The 24,592-nt window shown below is 45.3% G+C and overlaps 1 protein-coding gene across 6 annotated transcripts in view; it reads right to left on the bottom strand.

Annotated features, from left to right (window-relative positions):
• Positions 1-21,582, bottom strand: part of SAMD12 (sterile alpha motif domain containing 12) — a 175,201-nt gene extending 153,619 nt beyond the window's left edge. For 2 of the 6 annotated variants that reach the window (XR_014579561.1, XM_083823824.1), the window contains exons 1-2: positions 7,795-16,614; positions 4,213-4,391 (exon numbers count right to left, since the gene is read on the bottom strand). Coding sequence is in view for 4 of the 6 variants with exons in the window: in XM_083823824.1 (XP_083679950.1) it covers positions 4,213-4,391; positions 7,795-7,933 (318 nt within the window). In the remaining 2 variants the exon portion in view is untranslated. Of the gene's footprint in view, positions 1-4,212; positions 4,392-7,794; positions 16,615-21,396 lie in introns of those variants that run through there. The other 4 variants (XR_014579562.1, XM_083823825.1, XM_083823827.1 and 1 more) reach the window with 3 other exon arrangements.
• Positions 21,583-24,592: the final 3,010 nt, after the last annotated feature.

Genomic DNA, 24,592 nt, shown 5'->3' with positions numbered 1-24,592 from the left:
TTTTTTTTTTCAGGAAAATATTTTTTTGTTCTTCTGCTAGAGAATATATATATTTTTTTTTGAGTAACTGACAAAATATCAACGATGCACACCCCAAGTACTCCCATGGCAGAGCAGAGCTCTTCAGGAAGCCAGAGGAGCTGCTTCCACCCCCATCAACCCTGAGCTGGGCCCAGAAAGCTGAGATAAATGCTCATCTTCTTGGAAGAGAGGTCAGTCAGCCCTCCAGTGTTGTTCAGTATCACTTTGAAAAAGCTTTTTTTTTTTTTTCTTTTTAAAGAAAGCAAAAGCAACCAAAAGAATTAGAGACACACTCAAAAAGTACACTTTACTGGTGTCTACACAGCAGTCATCAACAGAAGGCAAGACAAAACACCTCTCTATTTACCAGTTTCCTTCCAGAGTTTTCACGAGCATTTTAAAGGACTGTTAATTTGTCTGAGTCAGATAAAAATCTGCTATTACCAACACAAAAGTCTAACTGTAGTGGTTAACATTAAAAAGTCTTTATTATTTGCTACTGCTGCTCCCACATGAGATAAAGTGTCTCATCAGATATAACGCACCTTACTTAAGAAACAAAACTCCCTGAAGAAATGATCTTTTAACAAGTGACGGACCAGATTTGGGGGGTCATGCTCACACTGAACAGCACTTCATGAGCGCAGTACGTGGGCAGCCTTGATAAACTTAGCATTTCTGTAAGAGAGGCCTTTCTGAACCTTGTTAGGAAAGGCTTCCTCTGTTAAAGCCTACACTGAGAGAAATATGGGACTTGAAAAGTATAGTAAAACGCTCAGTACCCTAAATTATCCCTGGATAAACACAGGCCATTGGGAGCTACTGAGCAGAGTTCTATTAAAAAAATAAAACCAAACAGACCATAGCAACCAGAAGCAGCATTTTAATAAAATAAAGAATTCCAGAAAACACATATGATAGGCAGAAGGTGGTAGTTAAATAAGTTTTGTACACGTTTTTTATATCTATCTACATAAATATATATACATGAAGCATCCTTGCTTTCTCCAGTGAAGTTTTCTGCTCTGTAAGACTGTCCACTCAGACTGATTATTTTATACACTCTGAATACTGAAAAACAGTTACTGACCTGGAAAGTATACATATTTATATCCATAAGTACACATTTTTAAATATATAAAGCTATTTTAACACTTCAATAATATCCTTAATTTGTATTATCTCCTGTACATTATCAGAGTCTCAATGAATTAAGCACATCAATTTAAATATGAGTAATCATGGCCTTTTTCAGACTTTCTCATATTTTTTATACATAACAAGCTGGTTCCTTAGCAGAGTCTGAGATCATGACTCCATTTTTCTTTAAAATCACACCTCTGTCCATGAGAATTAGATCCCACACTCATCAGGAACATTCTAAATGAGAGCTCCTTCAATGAAACTACACTTTCTGCTGTCTGCATCCCGGATATAGAAACAAGTACTTGTATTCCCCTATTTGCAACTCAGTAGCTGCAGAAGAAGAACTTTAAATCTATCTGTAGCCCATGAATTATTACTGTTCTGCAAAACCATAGCTGAAGACAGAAAAAGAAGGACACGCTCTATTAGAAAGGAGACTCTGTTTGTTTCTTTGGACAGCAAAACGTTAGAGCTGCCAGGGGTTTAAAGTGCTGGAATTGGTCCCAATGAAGACAAATTAGAAAGCTGAAAGCAGAGAAGACAGTCTATAAAGGCAGCCTAAATTGCATTCGATACATTGCAATGCTTTGTGCAATGTATGTCTCACCACTGTGGATATGGAGCATGTGTAAATATTATCTGTATGTACAGGATTGCAAAGAAACCTTTTTAAAAATAACTGAGCAATGAGGAAATATAGAACAAATGGATCTGCCCAATGTTTTATTTACAATACTTGCCTCTATTCCTTCTCATCTTTCCACTGTACGGATATGATTGCATGTATAAAGTTTCATAATGACAGCTTGCTTCAACTCCTAAAGCCACACAAGTGACAATCCCAACTCTATATTCACATTTTAGAGGATAAAGCAACATGGTTTTGACATTTAAGGAGAGCAAGCCTGAAAAGACAGGCCACCTCAGGCTATAACATGAATCCAGATGAGAAACGTCACAAAGTTAATACCACACACACACCACAAAAAAAAAAAGTTACAAACAAGGCACTCACAAAAAGCAGACAACTTCGTTAGCTTGATATTATTATGCCAAACTTATTCCATCAAGCAAAATGCTTAGTTTGGGGTGGGGTTATTTTGCTGGTCTTGTGTTAAATCTGAAGAATGCCCAACTCATGCTACATAAAGCTACTGTAATCAGACTGAGGAAACCAATGGCTGATTTCACTACCTTCAGAGCAGTAAACTTCCTCTCTTTCCTGGCTATCCCCTTGCGCAGACAGCCTTGGAAATGGCTTCCCATCCATCAATCCAACAGGTACAGCTCACATAATAGAAAGAGGCTCCATTATATTAAATCACCAATGTATCTCATTCCAATTTTCCACTAGAATAAGTCTTTTGCAAGCAAAGACAAGCCTGATCTGCCTGGGTTCCATGTCAGCTACATGAGCCCATTCTCATCTGGAAGCCCCATGGCATCACTAAGCTCGTTCATGCCTAAGCTTGCAAGATCTCTTCTGAGTTTAATGTACTTGAGTTTTCAATACAGGGCAGATCTGCATCTGGTGAGGTCAAAACAGGGCAGAGTCAGATTGCTTTTGTAAGTGAAAGGCTGGGTAAACACATTATTAGCTAAGCTTTATCTCAAAGCCCATCCAAAATTTGGTGGTCTTTACACTAAACGGATGATTCCAACTAAGCACAAGCCTGTTTGCCAAGGGCTCAAGAGAAATCAGCAATGTGCTTGATCACCAGCCCCCAAACAGACTACAAGTAACAGTGTTTCACAGAATATCCCAATATGAAACAGAATATTCTATGAAATTGAATATCCTGTTTCACAGAATATCCCAAGATGGAAAGGACCCACACGGATCAGAGCCCAAAGAGAGACAGACTTTAATCAATGCCAGCTTGAACTGGATCTAGTTAACAAAGCTTACAGCTGAATCAAGTTGACAAAAGACAGAATGAAAAGAGCGTAAGGTGTTCTCATTCATAACTAGATATTTTAGACAAATATCCAAATGGAGAATTCATACCAAGCCTTTATTGTTAAGGCTACTGCTCAAAACATTTAATGCTATTTTATTCTAAAAGTGAAATACCTTGTAACTGTATGCATGTTATTTGTAAGATTTACTGTATTGATGACAGTAGCAAATACTCTTATTTTTTCACTCATTGAATGAATTGTTATTGTACCTAGCCTTTTTTGGTCTTTAAAAAAAAAGAGATGACAACACTCATTTTATTTGCTCTACTAGCTCCCAAAGTGTCAGACTCAGTAACAGTGAAACTTTTCATCCCCTCAAAAAAACTGCTTTTAGGCAGGTCAATAAGACTGATAGGGCTTTTAAAGAATCTCTCCCAAACTACTAGTATTTTTTAAAAAATATTCTCTTATATTAGATACACTCTTAACTAGAACAACATATGACAAATTATTGTTCTATACCTGAAGGGTCTGGAGCAGACATATTCACCTGCACCTCACAGTCATGTCTATTGCACACAAACAAGAAATAGCAAAACTCTCATCAGCTTATGAACGAGTGCAGACGCTTCATTTGTCTTTATGGTTCACCTGTGAAGTGTGTTTATTCACTGACATACGAGATACATAAGAACTGACAGGGTATTTTACTTAAAATTAGTTAAAAGTTTATTGAATTCAGTTATCCAAATAAAAATCCATACATTCAAACCTCTCTCTTCCTTTACCTGCTCCAGGAAAAACAAACAAACAAACAAACAAAAAAATAACTATCTATTGCCATTCTGGTTGCTACTCAAGTCATTCTGAAAACAGGTCTTCATAAAGCCTGAAAAAGAGCGATTTCATTATTTATCATTATCTTCACATAGAGAGAAATAAAATAGTGCAGTGTCCACGGTGTGCGTGAAAAAATTCCACAGCAATACCTCCCTTCTGTAACACCCACTTCCTTAGACTTATTTTTGCACCTTCGTATGTCTTTAACAGGATGATAAATGCTTTTTAAGCAGTAGTCAGGACTTCAGAATGCCTGGATTCTTAAAGACTCACCACAATAAGTAAGGATCCAGCTCTTCTTACCTTAGATATTTCTGGTTCCACTTGTTGCTTTTTGGGTGTCTCTTTTGACTCAGGCCCTTTTGGAGCACTGGTGTTCTTCGCAGAGGGCGATTCAACTCCTTCACCTTCAAGTTGCAGATTAATGCCTTCTGTGGGGACAGGGTGATCAATACCATTCGGATTCAGATTGCAATGGATAGCTGGGGAAAAAAAAAAAAAAAAAAACACTGCTTAGGAAAGAAGAACCCAAATGTTGCAAACATTTATCACAAAGTACTAAGAAACGCCATACAGTAACAGAGTTATGACAGATAATGGCAAAAGAACTGTCTGTAGCTTGACACTGATCCAGGATATGATATTTGAGGAAGAAAATGAAGGGTAATGCAACACTGTATAAGGCTATTTTGTGCAGGCTTCTGTGTCAAACTATATTCTCCTGGCATCACTACAGAGTCCCCCAGCTTACAACTTTTACTAGTGTACGACAATCTATCCCATGTACTTATCCTTCAGTCATACCTTTTTTCTCCTTTCCAGGCAAATAAGCTGAAGTTTTCCTATTGCATTTTCCATTACCTATAACATGCAAGGTTCTAAACAACGTGGGGTAAGTAAGCTGTGCACAGCAAGTCGGTCTTTGCATAGAGTAATGCCTCACCCAGCTGCTTATCTCCCTTCAGCGTTTTGTGCCGCTGCAAATCACCACCCACACCATCCTAACAAGCAAGAGGGATGTACTCTCTAGGAGCATATAATGAGGTGTGGACTAATGATAGCAGAATAAGGAAAGCAGCCAGAGGGGAAAAAAAAAAAAAAAAAGGAAACTAATGCAAACCATCCCACAGAAACGCACATTTAGAACTATGGTGGTGGTTTATTGTTTTCTGCCTGAAATTTCACGGTTCCAGCACTCAGAGAAGCAGCCTTAATAACCTTCTTGGCACACACAGAGATTTTAAAACGTACGGATCCTGAGGCGACTTCCCTTGGTGCAAGGATCAGGTTTTTGTATTCCTGCTCACGGGTAACTGCGCTACCTCTAGCGCAGCTCAGTTAATGGCCCGAGCTTCCTTGCTCTTATGCTGTGGTGCAATTTTTGACAGCCCCAAATAGAAACCCAAAAAACAATGTGAAACCGAAATAAAAGCTGCCCTTTTATTCGTGCTTGGCTTAGACGCGAAGGGTGGGGAGCAGGGGAAGGAATGAGAACTGCCAGTTTTAGCAGCTACGTGAACGGCCCCAAAAGCCTCTCATGGAAAACAGGCCCCAGCAGGCTCCGAAAGCAAAGGGTCCTTCAGCTGCAGCACCTTTTGAATACCCATACACCTGAAATCCAACTGAAAACTTTGAGCCTAAATAACAGAAATTCCTTGGTGAAGAATTAAAGCAAACCCAGAAGACCAAAATTTTGCCTTTTCCCCCTTGGGATTTCAAAAACACCCAAATACCTGTAAACAATGAGTGATTTGTACAAGGCCTACAATAACTACATCTGCAAGTTAGGGATGGAAACTTAGTCTATGTTCAAGTCAAGAGAACATTATGAAGGGTAATTCATTAACAACACCGAGCGATGGAAAGAAGTACAGAATTGCCACGTTTTATTACAAATTGCATTATCTCCCCATCACCTGCAGAAGAATGAAAAAATCCGTCACTGGCCCACAGAAAACCAGTAAAAGTCAGAATTGGAAGGGAACTAAATTTCACTCTTACTGTGAGTGGCTGTAAGGGTACCTAAAGGCATGTAAAGGAAAGGAGGTCTGCAGCCGTCTGCATGGCTGTTGCTCGTATTTGCCATCTTCTTGTCTCATTTTAGCAGGCCAGGCATCCGCAATTCCTTCCTAGAGAGCTGTTACAGAGCCCAGTTTCCCAAGCCAGCTCTAAAGAGTTCTTCCCCAAGCCTAGCTGCAGCTCTTTGATTTGAAAGTCTCTCTTCCCTCATTCAAACCAATTCTGGAGCTTGGCCGCAGGCAAAGCAAAACCCAAGTCTCCTCGTGCTGACGTTGCCTCTCACCGCTGAGGAGGGAACACAGACGACTGTCTGCAAGGCACTCCTCTCCTCCTCCTGCTTCTCCCAGCCACACCACTGTGTCAACCCAAAACACAAACGCTTAAACCTTAATCTCAGTAGGAGCATTTCCTAACTTTTGAGTCCTTTATTTCTAGATACACACCATGCCTACCTCTCCCTGGGTTTTGCTTTTATCATGGCTACAAGTCCACAGTGGAGCTAAACTTGAACACAGCTGCTTGATTTTTCCCTTAGAGAACCTCTTTCTGCAACAGAAAAAAATATCAAAACCCTTTTACTTCTGCAGCGAAGCTTACAGGCTTCACCTGCTCTGGCTGCGTGGCCATTATGTTCCCGTACCACGAACCTGCCGAGCTGTTATGATGGAGCCTTTAACACTTTTAAGCTCCCAAGGGAGGTTTCGAAGAGACTGTTGTGTGCTTTATATTTACATTCCAGTGTGTGTGTAAGGACACCAAAAAAATACCTGTCTCCTAGATCATACTCACCTGTCATGATCTATCTCTTCTAGATCATATTTGCCTACCTGAAAGAAAAAAAGTAATTACTAATGACTACTTTACCCTCCAGACTACAGAAAAAAAATAGATGTGATGCACCAAGACAGGCTTCCACATCCCAATACATATGGAAGTATACGTATGGAAACTGTTCTGTTAGTGGCCAGATTTAAGACTGCAATTCCCCTCCTTCACACACACAAAAAAAGGAGATACCCTAACCACCCTGTAAAAGCACTCCCTTCCAGCACACCCTGCTCAAGCAGAGGCTGGAAACTAGCAGTGAAAGACGCCTGGTAAGGAATGGGGGCCATAAAATACCTATCAAACTGTCTTTCCTGCAAGTATCTTGCCTAGCCCAACAGGAGGACTCCTGAGCACACCTTCCGAACGCTAACACACCACAGCAGCATCCAGAAACGCGCAGCTTGTGGCTGCCAGCCTCCTTTCAGTGCTCACCAGAGACAAATCACAAAGCCCGGTGGGACTCGAGCTGGCTGCAAGAAGGCTGCCAGCAGCAAGCTTCCTGTGGACTGCAACCCCTCCCTTCCCAGTGGCCCCGAACAATACAGATTCGGGAGGAGGACGGGATGCACAACAGAAGCCAACAAGGAAAGCCTTCTAGGTTACAGCACCGATTTGCTGTGCAGCACAGGGAGCAAGCGACCCAGCTTTCTGGTAACGTGGTAGCATAATCATCACCTGAATGGCTTAAGAAAAAGATGAATCACGTGGCAAGGCGCTGCTCGACTCTTAGCCCATCATTCTTTCAAGAGTAAAGAATGGTAGCGCTGTTTCAGCAATGCTTTATTTTGGGCTCCTTTAGGATACAGAAGGAAAAATAAATTGGAGAGGCTGCTGGCAACTACATACGCTCCCATTACCTCTTCATTGAAAAGATGTGACTGTTCAAAAGAAACAGGGACTGCCTCAGAAAAGACTTTTCTGAAGTTGCCAGTGTTAGGGTGGGAGAAAGAAACAACTTTTTAATTTATTTTCTAGGAGGAGAGGGAGAAGGAAAGAGTTCATCTCTCGTTCTTCCCCCCCGTCACAGTCTTGGCTTACCACTAAGCTTGGGACTGTCAGCATTCCTTCCGGAAGGCAAGCCCAGAGCAAGAGCCTCAGCACGGGGAGAAGGCAGACTGGAGGAAAATATGCAGAAGTGAGAATAAGTATCACCTCTGTCAATTGGCAAAGCTAACATCTCTGTCAGGAGGCATCATCAGGTGGCCAGCTCTATCGCCTTTCTCCAGTGCTGCCTCCAGCTCTCAGCTACACAGAGACAAAGAAGGAAAGAGCATTCTCTTGCGTTCTCTGTTACTTTCGGTTAGCAGACCGAAATCCCTTATTTTCATTTCTAGAGCAGGCAGAGCTCTTGCTTTTTTAAAAAGTGTCATTACAGACCATAATTGCTCCCTTTCAAGATTTGATAAAAGGTGAAGGTCTGGTCACTAACAGCATACCCTCTTCTCAAATCAGCACCTTGCATAATTGCAGCCAGATAAGACCAGCTCAAAACTTCAGGACTGACTATGCAAAGCTAAAGGGGCCGAGGGGCTGACAGCTTCCAGGACTGAAGTTCTCTAGAACTGATCTAAGCAGCTCTTCCAAGAGATCTCAAATCACCGACTTTATCACAGCCCGACTTCTCTGATCCTCCCAGCTGACTCTTAATTGCAAAGCTCATCTCTTCCAGGATGTCTGAAAAAGATTCTTCTCTCTAACTACAGACACGGGAGTTTCTTGCTAAAATACTTGTCCAGGCTCCTACCTCTCTCTACCCTGCCCTTGCCTACCACTACCTTCCCCCACCCTCTGCCATTTCCCCATACCACTCTTTTGACAACAGCCCCAGCGCTTCTTCGTTCTGCCAGATCAACTCCATCTCAGCACTCGCAGACTTTAAAAGCTCATCAGGCCTCCAAACCCCACTTCATACCAGTTGACAGTACGAGCCTAACGATACACGTATCAGTAGCATCATTAGATTTTGAAGCAGAATCTCTCCTGATCTTATTCCATACATCATCCCTATATCGCAGTAACAAGTCTCCATCCCCTTCTAGACTGCTGAAATTCTCCTTTCCCTTCATGCCTACCAGCTAGGCAGCGTGCTGAAAACCCCACCTAAGAGCTGATTAATGCCGCGTCTGTCTTCATGCTTCCCAACAATTGTTATTTTGCTTGGACTGAAAGCTTTCTGCGGTGGGAACGTTCTCCTTTTGGGGAGGGAGGCTGGGTGCTCTGCACAGCACCGACCGCGGAGCAGCAAGCGCGTGACAAATGGTGCTGGCAGACACAATGACAGAGATCCACAGATTACATTTAGAAAACCAACCATTATTTAAAAACAAAGGTTCTCGAGTGCTCTTGTACTCCTACCTCAATGGCAGAGCTGAATCTACAGGAAAATATCCCCTTCTCCAGAACTTTAAAGGAAAGGCTGCTTAGATCTGCCAAGTTAGGAGAGTCAGAAACTGTGAGAAAATAGTAAAATGAGCACCCAAAAGGGAAAAAATGACCACATCTGCCCTAAAAGACTAGGGAAGGAGAAAAACTAATGCAACACAGGGTATTTTTCCCATAAGCTAGAATGCAAACCCAGCTCCTTTCTGAGCAGACAGAGCAGGAGAATTTGTTGCCCTCCAGAAGCTGATGGGGAGCAGAGCCCTGCACCCACGCAGCTCCCCTCCGGCACACGTACACAGCTCTGAAGGAGCTCGCAGGGCAATGCGAAGGCTCTGCTCCCCTAGCTGCCTTCCTCCCATCCACGTCTGCCTCACGGACAGCAAACAGCCAGGAAACAGCTTGTCTGAGCACGCCTGATGGTACACAGCAGTCACCAAGGGCCACAGCAAGCTGCTGGCATCTGGGAGGAGGCCCGGCATTTGACTAGAGGACACTCTGAAAATCTTGAGACGAGCCTCAAGGCACTCTTCAGAAGTCAGCCTTGATACATCCAAAGTTCTGCATGACCAGATGGGGAGTCGGTCTCTCCATCTGGGGGCTCAAGGCGTAGCAGATCAAACCCAGGATCATTCGCTACCTCTGCGCGCTCCACTGCCTACCGCGTCAAACGTTTCTGAGCTACTTGTTTCAGTGGGAACACTGCTGGCTGCTCAAAATTTTAAGGAGATCAATTAAGACTGCATTAAAGCATACTTGGCAAGTGCTTGAGTTGCACGCAATAACAATTGCTCTATTCTGAAAAGCGATCGAGTAAAAATAGCATCTTCTTACTCATCTGCCCTGTTCTGCGTGCATCACAGTCATGTGCTAGCTTTTGCTCTTTGGAGACAAAAAGCGCGTACAGGAGACACCCATCCAACCTCTAAACTGTTACAAAACTTTCAAATGTAAAATACTTGCTAGCATGCAAGCTCCCTTTCATGTATTCATGCCACAGACTTAGCTCTGAAATGCTAGGAGCTGTGTCCATACAGTCCACCTTTCCATCTTGGCTTGGTTCTTCATCAAAGGCCGATCAGATCTCCAACTACACAAAATTCTGCGGTCAGCTCTTTCAGCCAGGCTCCTGCACACTTCCAGGTGCTCCATTTCAATACTGAGTGGTCAAACAGCTTCCACTGGGCTTTTTGGTTGGTATCATTCACAATCCACTTCAATTGCATTGATCAGAATCAGGGAGACATTGACATAGAGAACAGGTCTTGTTCCAGACAGATGGCTGCTCGTATTGACCAAGCAAGCAAGAAGGAGCTGCATCACAAAGCTCTTCCCAAATTTCCAGAAGCTTGTACTACATTAGTAATTCTGAACATCCCTAGAAAACATGGGATTATTCCCAAGATTGTCAAACCTGAGTTTTTTAAAAGAAAAAAAATTACTAAAACCACTAACACCACTAATGACCTTAATTAGTGCCGTAAAATATAGGAATATTTTGACTATTTTATCTAGCAGGAAGTTTTCCCACAGTAATCTGTTTCTGTAACTCCTGGTTGGTCCATTCACCTCATCAGTCTGTTCCTAGTTTGAGAAACTGTCTGGCTTTTGCCTGCAGGAATTACCTCTCCCTGCAGTGCAACCTCCAGCTAATGTAAACCCATGCAGTCCCACCAATTCTTCACTTTGGGCCAGCTGAAGCGGTAGTCAAAGCCTCACGTGAATCCATCCTGCTGCTTACGTTGCCATCCAGGTTGCTGGCAACCTTCAAGATCTTGCTTAGATCCGTTTCTCCAATCTGCCTCTCTAATGGTCTCAGCTGCATTCACACAAACCAAGAAGCCCCAAGTCCATCAGGATCTCTTCTGCTTCAGTACAGACAATGTGGACTTACCAGAAACCTCCTTGAAGGGTGAAGCCCTGAAGTACTTTGCTGGAGTAATACCGGTGCCAAGTTACCTGTTTCTGCTGGTCAGCATCAGAAACGAGCGTTACACAAACACAAACGGGCTGTGCCAAAACCCAGGGCTGAGCTGCGGGGAGTTTTGCAAAGTGGTCCAACCGATGAGCTGCACCAGGTGGTTTGGGTTCAGAGCTCAGGCAGGCAGGGACAGCAAGGCAAAGCCTAAAAGTACCCACGCTCCCGATGCAGCTAGCTCTGAACCTCTCTAGCGGGGCAACTGAGTGGTTACACCACAGTGCCAAGGAAATTAATACTACAATCCATTCACTCTATCCAAAAAACAAAGAAAGAATGCCCAAAATGAAAGCCGAACGCAAAAAGGGCTGCCTACACTCCACATACCTCTTACACCTCAGTTGTAAGAGGCAGCTGATAGCAATGAGTCGTGTATAGCATCAGAAATATATCACACAACCAGAACAAGTATCTTCGGAGTTTCAGTCTTAATCAAACTGAGCAAATAATTCTGTAATTTGGTTTAAGTCCATGCAAATCTTAGGTGTATAAAGAGGAGAAATACTCCCTACTTGTCTACTGAACAGAAATGCCAAGTCCAAAATGAGAAATCTTCTTTTTGTATATGTCAAATTTGCCTTTAAAGACCCTTGTCCCACCAGAATTTGTATTCACTTAAGTCTACTCGGTTAAGAAATTTATTCTTGCGTTTTTGACAATTTTCCTACTGGAAACTACTCATTTATTTTATGTAAGGCAATACCCACTTTCCATCTCTTATTTCACAGACTGTAGCAATGTTGTAAACCAAAAGGTTTCTGTTCCACCTGCTCTTCAGGACACAGCCTGCACTGGCTATCGCTGGGCTAGACAGGCCCTGGAGCCTCGGCAATGCAAGATCTGCCTTCTGTAACAGCAACAGGATCGCGTGATGAAAAGCAGAGACAAGGGCTGGGTAGCCAAATTATTTCTGAAGCATTTTTTCATTCTATTTTAATACATGTACAATTGGTGCAAGCAGCTCTTGAATTCACACTGGCAACAGAGAGACTCATTGAAAAATGGGCCAGTTCGGTGAGTAAGGCAAGTCTATCATAAACCCAGCGCAGGTATACAGGAAGAAGAAAATGGTGACAAAGACAGGGAACTAAAGAGCTACGAAATTAGCTTATAGTAAAATGCATCTTAGTGGGGAAAAAAAAAAAAAGGTCAATAAGTAACATGCATCATGTATACACAAGAACATACTACCAACTCTTATGTGCTGTAATCCATTGTTTGAAGTATGGATAAAATCACTTTGCAAAACATTGTTAATAAGAAGGCTTATGTCAGTACTGCAAAGTAACTCCTGAAAATTGAGTAACTCCCCTGGATTTCAGACAGGTTTGTGAGATGCACAGCCTTGCAGTCGAAGAGGATGTTACAGGAGGTAAGAGGCCCGAGTATGAAAAACACAAATCAGGAGGTAGACAGAGGGGAAGAGAGCTGAATTAATGCTCTCACTGGAGGAAAAGAATCCACCATACATTGCAGTCAACACCAAACAACTTGTGCAAACTCCCGACTAGACACCACTGGCTGTTGCCCACTGAGGATTTCAGAGTGAACACAGAATTAGATAGAAAAGGGCCTGGAGCACAAGTCCTGTGAGGAGCGGCTGAGGGCACTGGGGTTGTTTAGTCTGGAGAGGAGGAGGCTCAGGGGAGACCTCATTGCTCTCTGCAACTGCCTGAAAGGAAGGTGTGGGGAGCTGGGGGTCAGCCTCTTCTCACAGGTAACCAGTGATAGGACCAGAGGGAATGGCCTCATGTTGAGCCAGGGGAGGTTCAGGTTGGAAATGAGGAGACGTTTCTTCTCAGAAAGAGCAGTCAGGCACTGGGACGGGTTGCCCAGGGAGGTGGTGGAGTCACCGTCCCTGGGGGTGTTCAAGGAAAGGTTGGACGTGGTGCTTAGGGACATGGTTTAGTGGGTGGCATTGGTGGTAGGGGGGTGGTTGGACCAGATGATCTTGGAGGTCTCTTCCAACCTTAATGATGCTATGATTCAACTGGGTGAGACACAAGTCTTCATTGGTTCCACTACTCCTGGAGCAAACTTGTCTTGTGGTCACCAAATGAGCTCCTAAATATTTTTGCTGTAGAGATTAGCAAGTCATGGTCAACCACAGCCTGTATTTCTAAGAAAGCTTCCAATCCTAACCGCACTACTACCCAGTTCTACAGCCAAGCAGTGGCACAGCCCAGCGAGCCCATCCAGCACGTACCAAGCCCAGCCCAGATGCACACAGGTATTACAGCATCGGCAGGGCGCTGTCCCACGCACACCACAGATCTCTTGCCTTTGCCCTACTGCACCTAATGAAAGCTGGTGTCTGCTGAGCACGTGCAACAGAAACGGCTGCAATTCAGCTGTGGACCCAGGCTTTATTCCCTGTCCTACATACGATGCACAAAGTCATCAAAATGCAAAGGAAGAAACAGTTACCCATTCCCACTAGCATAACTAGTCGCAATCTGGCAGCTGACTTCTGTTTCCAGTCCTGTCTTTCTCTCAACTGCCTGTTAAGTCACCTCTTGTCAGTCCTCAAGGCTATCCCTTCCCTTGCACATTTAATGAAGGAGCCTGGAAATGCCTTCGTGCCTTCCCCCGGCAAAATTCTTTACCTCCTACAGCTTACTCATACCACTGTGTCCCACTCCCTCCAGTACCACAGCTGACTCTTGTAGTGACAAACCATTAGCTGAGAGCATGCAATTATTTTGCTGGAGGAAAATCCAGGAGAAAGCTTCTATTTACCCACATTAAAATTCCTTTTATTTCTGAAACAGCATTATTAAAGTCTGTTTCTTGCTTTTACTAGGATATTTGCAGAGAAGCAAATCAACTCAGCTAAAATGCCCTCTACCAAAAGAAAACCAAACAAGGTAGACAGAGGTGGATAGGACTGCACTGAAGACAGGCTACAATCCACCCCAAATTTCATCCTCAAGCCCTTTTCCTACTCAGCCACATATTCCCTGCAAGCATTTTAGATCCCACAGATGAATGCAGAGCTCACTTCAGCCCACATTCAGTCCTGCTGCCCACCTGCTTGCCTCACCCAGGAGCAGCACACGTTACAGCGATCTCCTGCTGTCCAGCGTGACGAACGTGCTCCTTTAAGCCAAGTTGAGCTCACGGACGGGTAACATGCAGCTACTGACAGCACCTCCTTCACCATCCTCTGTTGTCCTTCTGCCACAGGACACTTCTGGAGAGAGAACGAGGACCCTGAGCAAAGGAGAGGGACTGTACAGCCTCGATCCAAATCGGGCTTTTGTGCTGGGTGGGGTTGTTCCAGATGCACACAAGTCAGATTTTCTCATAGAAGTCATCAGGATGGGTCTGACAAAGTCCTGCCCCATATGCCACCACTCAAGGGAACAGCGCGAGAACAGCAGGTACATGAATTAAACTTGCCTTGGCGTGTTAGGAACGACCCAAGGTTGAACTTAGAAATGGTGTAATTTGAAAAACTATTATTCTTTTAAGCACAAAAGCCTATACCTTCATTGTTCTGCTTTGTGAACCAGTTCCTTTTTCACCTTCTCCAAACCACTCAATGTCTAAGGATTCTCTTCATGGTCATCTCTTTTCCACGTGAAAGAACCAGAACCTTCCCTCAGAAAACATACCGTATTGCTAACCAGCTGATTGCCCTTTTCTGTAGTCCTTCCAGCCCTGTGTCTTTTTTGGGGTGTGGCAAGAAAAAACAAATGGAGCATTGAGAATAGAAGAGCAATATCCAAAGAAATAGTAAAAAAACGTTCCTTGCTTCTTTTTTTTTGAGCTCCTCCTCATAGTTCCTAAATTCTATTTGCTATTTTGACCATGACCAACCAGACGGTTCCAGAAGACTTCAAAATTACTCCATTTTCTGGCCCTTTTCTCCACCTTTGCCTTTGGCACCTTACAGAACTACTCCCTCTACATTCTCTGCATGCTTTGAGCACATAATTTAGTGATGAGTAGTTCAACTCTTAATCTTCAAGGCTAAACACCTGTATCCAGTCAAAGGCAACAGCTTTCATGAGAAATAACGCACCATAGGATTGCTCAGTCCAACCTTTGAGTACCTCTTGTTCACAGAAACAGGAGCCCTAGCCTCAAAGATCATATCCTTTGAGCAAAAAGAGAGAGACCAGAGAGATGGGACAGGGCACAAGCTCGGAGGCTAAAGCTGTCTCAGCCATGACAGCAGAGAAAGTTAGCACCAGAACCAAACACAGCACCCCTAACCCCAAAACTCGATTGGGCACTGAGCAGTAGCCCTCCGACAGCTCTACTAGCTAGCTGTAGCACTTTGAAAGTCCAGCTGGCAAAACAGTGATTCCCAGTGCTACCCAGACACCTACATCTGCACTCGCTGGCAAGCCTTGAGAAGATATTTTGGACAGAACCCTCCCCAGGGCTATCAGCTGAAAACCCTGCACCAATCTGCAACTCTTACACCTCCCACCTGGCTGCAGTGCCTTACCTACGGTGCTTCTCACTGCTGCTCTCCTGTCGTAACCTTGTGACAAAGCAGTCCTGCAAAGTCCAAAAGACTGGCTCCAAACAGCCTGCCCTGCCCTCATAAACTGAGCTGTGGGAGGAACACAGCTACACAGTCTCCTTTATGGTACCTACCTTGCTTGGACATCTCGAGGGAAAAAAAAAAAAAATCAAGAAAAATTCTGTTTCATAACTTCCATTTAAGCAAGAATTTTGGGATCCTACAGTGTCACTACAGGCTTTGTCAGTGCTTTCCAGCAGCACGTTAGGAAATGCAAATAACATCTATCTTCTGTCACTCGCACTCTCGCTTTCTCTTCGTGGTAGAGAAAGTACATGAACTTTCAAAGCACCGTTCTTTCCTTTGCCCATACATCACTGCCACCACCAGACAAGTTTGATCCTTGGGATGGGATTCCATTGCATCAGAACAGCCAATTTATATCAGTCAATGTCCTCCTGGAGCTTTGGAGTCTTCCAGGTGTTTTGAAGGGTAAGAACAAACAGTCACGGAATTGGTTGACCTGAAAACGCTTCTGAGTTTCCAGGTACACTTGTGCTACAACAAAATCTCCTCCAAGGAAAATGCAGTGATATGCCAAGCCTAAACTGTCTTGATTCCTGCCTAATGTGAGTTCATTTCTAAAAGCAGGTGGAGGAAAATGACCACACAACCTGAAATCATATCCCCTTGCCACTCAGTCTAAACTCACCCAAGGAAACTTCAGCATAGTGCCGTTCTTTATTGAACCAGCTTAATTTTGGGGTGTCTGATTGCCACAATGCACCTCCTGAACTTCAGCTTGCAGCTTCCCTCTACGATGCCTGAGAAGAGCAGCTTACCTGTTGAAAATGAGAGCCTGAAGTCCAAAACAGACTTCTGGCTTTAGATAGTTACAGTATTCCTCTGGAGAGGGATCGTTAACCATCTATCTTTTGAAAGATGCAAGGAACTGCAACAGAGCTGACTTTTCAAAGGTAGATCCTTCCTCTCTGAGTTGCTAAGGAGTGGTTCAGCACAGAGGAGCACGCTGCCACCAAGCTGCGTGCATACTGAGGTGGGGGCACGAAGGGAAGCCTTATCCTCCAAAGTCAGGCTGCTGCTGAGCGAGAAAGAGGAGCACAGATGTTACTGCCCAACAGGAAGACAGCCACGTGAAAGGGGGTGGAAGAAGAGCTACGTTCCAGCCTGGAATCCCATAACTGCTGAGGCATTTTTACAATAAATGGTCACCAAGTAACATACGGAAGCAGCACGAAGATCAAAGGCTGCAGTTCAGGTCTTCCTCTTGCCTTGCCACCGCTGGTCCTATCAATCTCCTCTGCTATAATCTGATGGGACACTTTGAGCTGGAGAGGCAGACACATACATCAGCTCTGGCAGCTCCTTCCAAGCCACATGCCTGAGCCCCTCAAGCTAAGGAGTGGCTGGAAACTATTAAAGAAAACAAGAGCACCGAGGGAAGCACAGACTATTTTTGAATGGCAGGGTTTGTGACTTCTTTGCTAGGCAAAGCATTTTTGCTGAAAAAAACATGTATTAGATCAGATTCCATGAAATCCTAGGTGTGTAGACATCTAGTCTGAGCCTGGAGTGGGTTTAGGTGCAAGGAAATGCTGAATAACTGTAAACTTGTTAAGACAGTTGTACTTTTGAGCACACTGTGGAACAGCACGATGGTTACCTACACTAAAACTCACTAAAAGCTCTCTTTCTGATGGTCCTGAACTTGCTTTAACATTCTTGGCAGAGCTAGCACTGCAAGTTATAAGCTCACCGTATCTCAAGGCTCTGAGGAAACACGTGGCAGCACTCAATATCCGCCGGAGCTGGCTGAGCACCTCAAGCTTTCCACCCAGGTGTATCACACTGCTGAAATTCAGGACTGCTTTGACAGAGATCAGTTACAGGCTGCAAAAAACGTCAAGTCTTGCAGCAGTTAGCCTTGGCTCCAGACCCCATAATGCTCCCAACTCCTCCGAGCCTCCAGTCTCCTTCAGGACTGCCAAGGGGCAAGGCCAGAGCCTTTCTGCCATTTTATGTCAGCAAGTCTCTGCTTCTTAGTGAAAAACATTCTCCAGCAGGCAGATCCACCACTGCAGAAGAGCCATAGGACAGGAAAGAATTTATTTTTCCATCAGCTTTCAGGAGACTAGCAATGAACATACGCATATACTTTCCAAAGCACACGCATGGAAGAGAAGGCATTAGACCAAGCTTCACTAAACACTTGCTAGGAAATAATTCCGTGACATAATTAGCACTTTTTTTTTTTTTGCTCAGAAATCTGCAAGATACTGCAGGTCAGAGCTGCAGGGGAGCTGACAGAACTGTGTGGGATTACCTGCGCACATACATTATCTGCTGGCTGTTGTCAGTCTCTTGCTTTCCTGCGCAAGAAGCATTGTGGGGGGAAGTCACCATTCTCTCTTCCCCTTTTCCTCTGCTGCACAAGAGCAAAAAAAAATAATAACATATTTCTGAGAACACTGTTGCAGGGATCAAAAGCCTTTTTCGACTGGCTCTGACCTAGTTCTTTCATTCTTACTAGAGGGAGGAAAACACTTAAAGGAACATTGTCAAAACTGCTAGGTCTAAAATTAGACTTACCTTGGCAGTGCTCCCATCTAGATGGGCTCGTGTTAAGGAGAGCAAACTCTCTCTCCCCACACAGACACCGATATGTTCATCCATCCCAAGCACCAATACTACGAGCCTGAAGGACCACCCAGTCCACAAGATCTCTTTTGGGACAAGTAGAGTGAACCAAGATCCAACTCTATTCCGGCTGAGTCCCTCTGAACCCCTGCTCAGGTATGTGTTATGCAACTGCCAAGGAACTCTGGTATCCTCCAAATTCCTATTTCATATTTGCAAATCCATCTCTGTCAGCTATTCCGGTAAAAAAAAATTGGGATGTTTTCTTTAAGTAAACTGCTGGACATTTGTTACCATAACCAAACTCCAGCAATCCATCCTAAGACAGCATTAAAAATAATCGAGCCCAGGGAAGATTTCAACAGGTTGTTAAAATAAAGTCTGATTTTTTTTTTCCCCCAAAGATTCTCCGCAAACTATATGTTACGAAACGCTTTCATTTCAGCCACATGGAGCATTTCTGAAATAAAAGAGGGTAAAAAAAAAAAAAAAAAGTCTCTGGGTTCGTGGCTGAGGCTGCCGACCAGGCGTTTTCCCCAGAACAATAGCAGTGGCAGAGCTGGTCAGGCAGCGGATGTTGGCTCCCGCCAGGAACTCCCATGCTCCAGGACCTGTGGTTCCCTCGTGCCCCCAGGGACCCCCCCCCACTCCCTGCCACTTGTGTCCTAGAGCCAGCCGCTTGTGAGCCCGCGCGAGAAGCTAGCAGGCCCGGCAGTCCAGAAGCCTCGTGACACTAAAAAAAAAATTTAAAAAAAAAAAAAAGCTCTGAAGGCCCAGGAAGTCCACGCTAGCCAAGCTCCCAGCTGAGCCTGAGAGGCCGGACGAATTCCACTTAAGCCAGGTTTCCAGGACTTTCCTTATTACCAAGCTTCCAGAGCTGATGTACAGAAGGTTACGCTCTCAAGATCCCAAGCAGCAAAGCAGGAAAACATTTTTTTTCCAACAAAAACAAACAAATCAACTAAAAAAAAAAAAAGCAGTTTGTGTTTCCTAAGTCCAAGACATTGAGTTCAGCAAATTGGCATTTTTTCTCCAAAACTCTTTGAATTTGGAAAATTCCACAGCAGCTTCACTTTTGACTAGAGTACAATCCACATGCTGTGGTGACAGGAGCCACGAGGGACACAGGGTAAGCTCGGCTTCCCTAACAAAAGGGCCATGCGTTACCTGCCAAGAGGCACAGGTCATGAAAAGCACAGGGCCCACACCCAGGGCTCCAATATTGTGCAAAATGCATTAAGATAAAAGCACGCTTTTAAGCGCGTTCGCACAAAGAAGCCCGGTCCCAAAAGAAAATTAAGGATAAGAAAAGGGCTTAAACGTGCACGCACTGCGCTGACAGAAAGTAGTCACAGCCACAAGGCTCCTTGTGCTGGAGAAGTAAGGAGTCACCTCGCTGTGCCAGGGAGGGGGACGGAATTGTGCAGCAGCACAAAGGCGAGAAAAGTCGAGGGAGGAAGAAAACAAAGCGAGGGGAAAGTGGGACACACAGACGAGAAGGCCTGTTCTGAGAGCCCACAGCAGGGGTGCGTCCTGGGGAGAGGAAACGGGAAGAAGGGGTTAAAGAGGAAACAAATCCCAAATCAGCTCAAGAGAAAGGAGAGGCACTGCTTCCCAAAGGTTTAGCAGAGCTTGCCTTCATTAATATTTACAAAGCTTTTAGGGATTCTCAGATGGAAGGCACTGCAGATATGACAGGAATTATTCCAGACCTGAAAAAATCTAGCAAACAGACCGAGAAGGACTTCAAGTGAATAAAGGAGGATGACACACAGAAAGAGGGGTTGCTGCTGGCGTATGAACCATCTGGTGCATGGCAGTCCGTTTCATTTACTCACCCACTACCAGGCACGCATGCGCAGTTCCCATTGCTAAGTTTTTGCCACAGAAGAAGAAATGCTTTTATCCAGGACCACTACCTTCCTTCCACTGTTACAGTCTCCAAAACCGCTATTCAACAAAGCACCCTGGGCATAAAGGATCTGTTTGACTTAAGGAGAGGCTGGAAGCTCGGGACAGACACCTTTTGAGACACAGTGGTTTTATTTACCTTAATGTAAGTTTGCCTGGGAAGTTGGTTCGCAGGGATGCTAAGGTGTCCACTGGCCAAATTTTAGCTTGGCACTAATTTGTGCTGCTCACTCGGGTACTTAAAAGAGCTTCAGCACGATCCTCATGGGCACAGGTGGCCTCAGACGGACCCACAGATCTCAGCATACCTGAGAAACAGGAGCTGAACGAGGGCTGCCTGAAGCTGAGCGTCCCCCAAAACAGCGACATACCCCAGGCTATGCACAGGGGGAGGCCGTGGGGCTGGTTTTCATACCATGGACTCCTACAGCTCTCCTGTGGGCGCAGAGGAGAGCGAGACGGGCCCTGAAAGCAGCAATTCCCAGCGCCTCGCTCTTAAGTGCTAGAAAACGACGAAGTTCGGAGGCAGGCAGCAAGCAGGAAGATGCACCTTTCCCCACACGCCGACCCACGTCTCTCCATGTACGCCCCAAAAGCTCCACGGAGAGGGACCACGCACCCACCAGCGTGGCACCTACCAGAAGACCTCCACGAAGCAGCCACCTGCCCCAGGAGCCGGGCCGCTCACCGAGCTCTCTCCCCTTGAATTTGGGCACCTCCTGCTTGGGGAAGGAAAATGGGGCAAGGGGGGAAGGCAGGGGGGGCAAGGGGGGCAAAGGGGCACACATCCCCGGGCCAGGGGCTGTCTGGAGCTCACGACCTCGGCGGTGGGGGAGGCACCGAGGGTCGGCAGCGGGGGGCAGAAACCCGGGGGGGGGAGCTCAGGGCCTTGGGGGGGGGGGGCATTTGGGAAGGAGGGAAGGAAAAGGAGAGAGGGAAAGAGGGAGGGAGGGAGAGAGGGAAGGAGGGAGGCGCAGACCCGCCGCCCCCACCCGACGGGGCGGCACCTCGGGGCCGACCCCCCAGGGCTCTGCATGCCCCGGGCCGCTCGCAGCCCGCCCCCCCCACCTGCCCCCCCCCCCCCCCAGACCCCCGTTTTGGGGCCGGCCATGGCCGCGCACCCCCGGTGCCGCCCCCCAAAGCCGCTCCGTCCCCGCCGCAGGTGAGAGCCCGGAGGGGAGGAGACACGGGAGGGCCCCCGGGGGCGGCGGGCGAAGGGACGCCGAGCCCTCCTTACCTTCCACCGCCATCCTCCCGGCCTCGCATAGTGCGCCGAGCCCGGCCCCGGCCCCGACCCCGGCCCCGGTCCTGGCCCCGGTCCCGGCGGCGCTGCCCCGGCCGCCCCCCCCCGCCCCGCCCGCGCACGGGCTCGGCTCATCTGCAGCCGCCGCGATCAACCTGCAGCGCGGCCGCTGACAGCCGGGCGGGGCCGCGCCTCCCCCGCGGCTCCATGGGAAATGGAGTCCCCGGCAGGGCCCCTGCCGCCGCCGTCTGGTGGCGAAATGGCCGCCCCCCACCCCCCCACCTTGGCCCCTGAGGGGTTGTTGGCCCCAGGATGAGGAGGAGAGCACGGGGTGCCTGTGGTAGCTTGGTTTGGCGGGGGTGCTGCTGGAGGGTGCAGGCCTTTAGGGGTTGACCTCCGTTGCATTGCTATCCCTAGCTGGCCAAAGGGGGTTTTGCATGGGAGAAAAGCACGAAAAGCATCAGGAGCGTGCCGTCGTCACCTCTGGGTACAGTCACGCCACAGCGTGAGGTCCTCAGTCTTCCTCTGTTCACCATGTTTATCCAGAATCACAGAATCATCTAGGTTGGAAGAGACCTCCAAGATCACCTGGTCCAACCTCTGACCTAACACTAACAAGTCCTCCACTAAACCATATCGCTAAGCTCTACATCTAAACGTCTTTTAAAGACCTCCAGGGATGGTGACTCAACCACTTCCCTGGGCAGCCCATTCCAATGCCTAACAACCTTTTCAGTAAAGAAGTTCTTCCTAATATCCAACCTAAACCTCCCCTGGCGCAACTTTAGCCCATTCCCCCTCATCCTGTCACCAGGCACATGGGAGAACAGACCAACCCCCACCTCGCTACAGCCTCCTTTAAGGTATCTGCAGAGTGCATCCTGTCCCACTGTGACAGGTCAGCCAAAAAATCCAAAAATGGAAGGAGATTAGCAACATCCTAACCAAGTCTTTACTTTGACTCCTCGCAAGTCTTACACCAAACATTTCTCACCCTCATGACCTGCCCTGAGATGTTTGCTGTCTGAAAAGCAATGCATTTATACCCTTTTTAAGTTTTATTTTGAGATATCAAAAAGGTTTTGAAAGATTATTCTCTCTCAAAAGTACCTGTCTTCTTTGGTTTTAAACGTATCAGCAAATAGTAACCAACACCGAAAGAGTCTTTGAGTTCCTTCACCCACCCAAGTTAAGTCATTAATGAAGTTGAGAGGACAAGAGCAGAGGGACAGAGTATTCAAGGGCATGTACAGGTGGGGCATAAAAACATTTGCACATGTTCTTTTTATTTTTTAGCACTGGTTATTGCAACTAATGAGCATTATTCAGGACAGGTTGTTTTTGCAAAACAAACCTCCACGAGTTCAAATTAGAGTGCAAGAATATAACGTGTGCAAATGAGTAAGGTGTTCATAAATGCCAGGAATTTTGACATTCCTGAAATATCTGAAGTGATTAAAATAATACTGGGTCTTCATTATTTGTTTTATGAAGAAAAACCAGAGCCTATCCAGGACAGCCTAAAAGCTCCAGTCTGGCCTGAAGCCTTCTATTACCAACTTTGCCCTGAAAATCTCAATTGTTCTTTGCTCTCATATGCATTTGAACTATTAGCCTTTGTGTTGTATATGAATCAAGATACAAGCTCCCTCGAGCAGCAGCCTTGTCTTTCATGTATCTGCAAAGCAGTAGGCATACTCACAATGCATTATAAGTGATTATAATTGAGAGGATATGCAGAGACTACAGAAGACGACACAACCACACACCTGATCCCAGCTGTTGTGTGAAATGGCCTGATGCTCCCGTACTTTCTGTCAAGATAATGCGGTGTTCCTAGGTTTCATTGTTTTCAAATACGTAACACACACAACCTTCAGAAATTTCTTCTTCGCTACATAAACTTTTGTGATTTTAATGACATTTTGTGTTAAGCTTATGTATTCGGCTCATCATTCTTTATTTATTTAATCATGATGGTATTTGGAGGTAAGTTAGTGCAATTATCTGACTAGTGTACATGTGAAGCATTGCTTTCTTGGTTAGAATGAGTTAGAAGCCATGGCGTGAATAAATCAAGGCTCGGAGTTCGGATGGTATGGATGTGGAGAGCTGGAGCCTATCTCCATTAGTATGCTGAATTTCTGACTGGTAACTACGTTTCAGCTGTGGGCCCTGAGGACATCCCAAGTGAGTACGATTTTACGAAGCCCTTTAAAAGCCCTGTAATTTTTAATTACAGCTTTGTGCCTGATGAAGAACAGCAAAATTATGGCTGTGACTAGACAGCAAATAGGGCATGACAGATGTTAAAAGGTATAGTTTTTTATATTTAATGTTACATGATAGCTAGTGAAACCTAGTATTTAACAAAATCTAAAAGCATCAAAAACATCTACAATTCTGGTCAAGACTAGGCAAATTGTAATTTAATGTATGTCACTCATTAGAGAAAAGAGGCTGCAAATTGATTCAATTAATATATGGGTAAAGCACAATCTGTTTTGAGCGTAGCTTTCAAAAACATCAGTGAGAGCTAGCTAACTTTCTAAAAACACCCTACTAAATTATAGAGTAGAAAAAGACCAGCTTTCTCAGCTCAGAAAGAGCTATCTCATCACTCTTCCTTGCTTCTTTTTTTACCTTGTCTGTCTCCAGATATATTTCTTCTAAACTTTCTCTTGAAAGTATAGGAAACTTCCTTAAAACACACTTGGTTTGACGCAGCAGAAGTCCACTTCCTGTGTACTTTGCTCTAGGTCTCCAGATGAAATAAGCAGTACTGACCAAAATCTCCTTAGCCATTCAAAACATTTCAAGGCAGGACTTGTGCCAGCTAAAATTAGATGAAAGTACATCCATCAACAGCACAGCTCTCCTAGAAGAAGAGGGCTAACCTACATGCAGGGCTCGAATACATCACTACACTATCATCAATCATCATTTTCCCCTTTTTATCCCCCTTTCACCTTAAAAAAAAAAAAAAAAGCCGTTAAGATTTAAGTATCCCTTTGTGCTGTGTAGTTCTTCATGTAAAACACAGTGATGTTCTTACTCATCTTATAAATCTGTAGGACCAGATCAGATGCATCTGCGGGACCTGAAGGAACTGGCAGATGAAATTGCTAAGCCACTGTCCTTCATATTTCAGAAGCTTTGGCAGTCTGATGAAGTTCCTGCTGACTGGAAG

This window comes from Anser anser, assembly GCF_964211835.1.
Source record: "Anser anser genome assembly, chromosome: 2".
Taxonomy (NCBI): Eukaryota; Metazoa; Chordata; class Aves; order Anseriformes; family Anatidae; genus Anser; species Anser anser.
The sequence above is the reverse complement of the archived record's forward strand: the minus strand, read 5'-3'. Positions and strand labels throughout refer to the sequence as shown.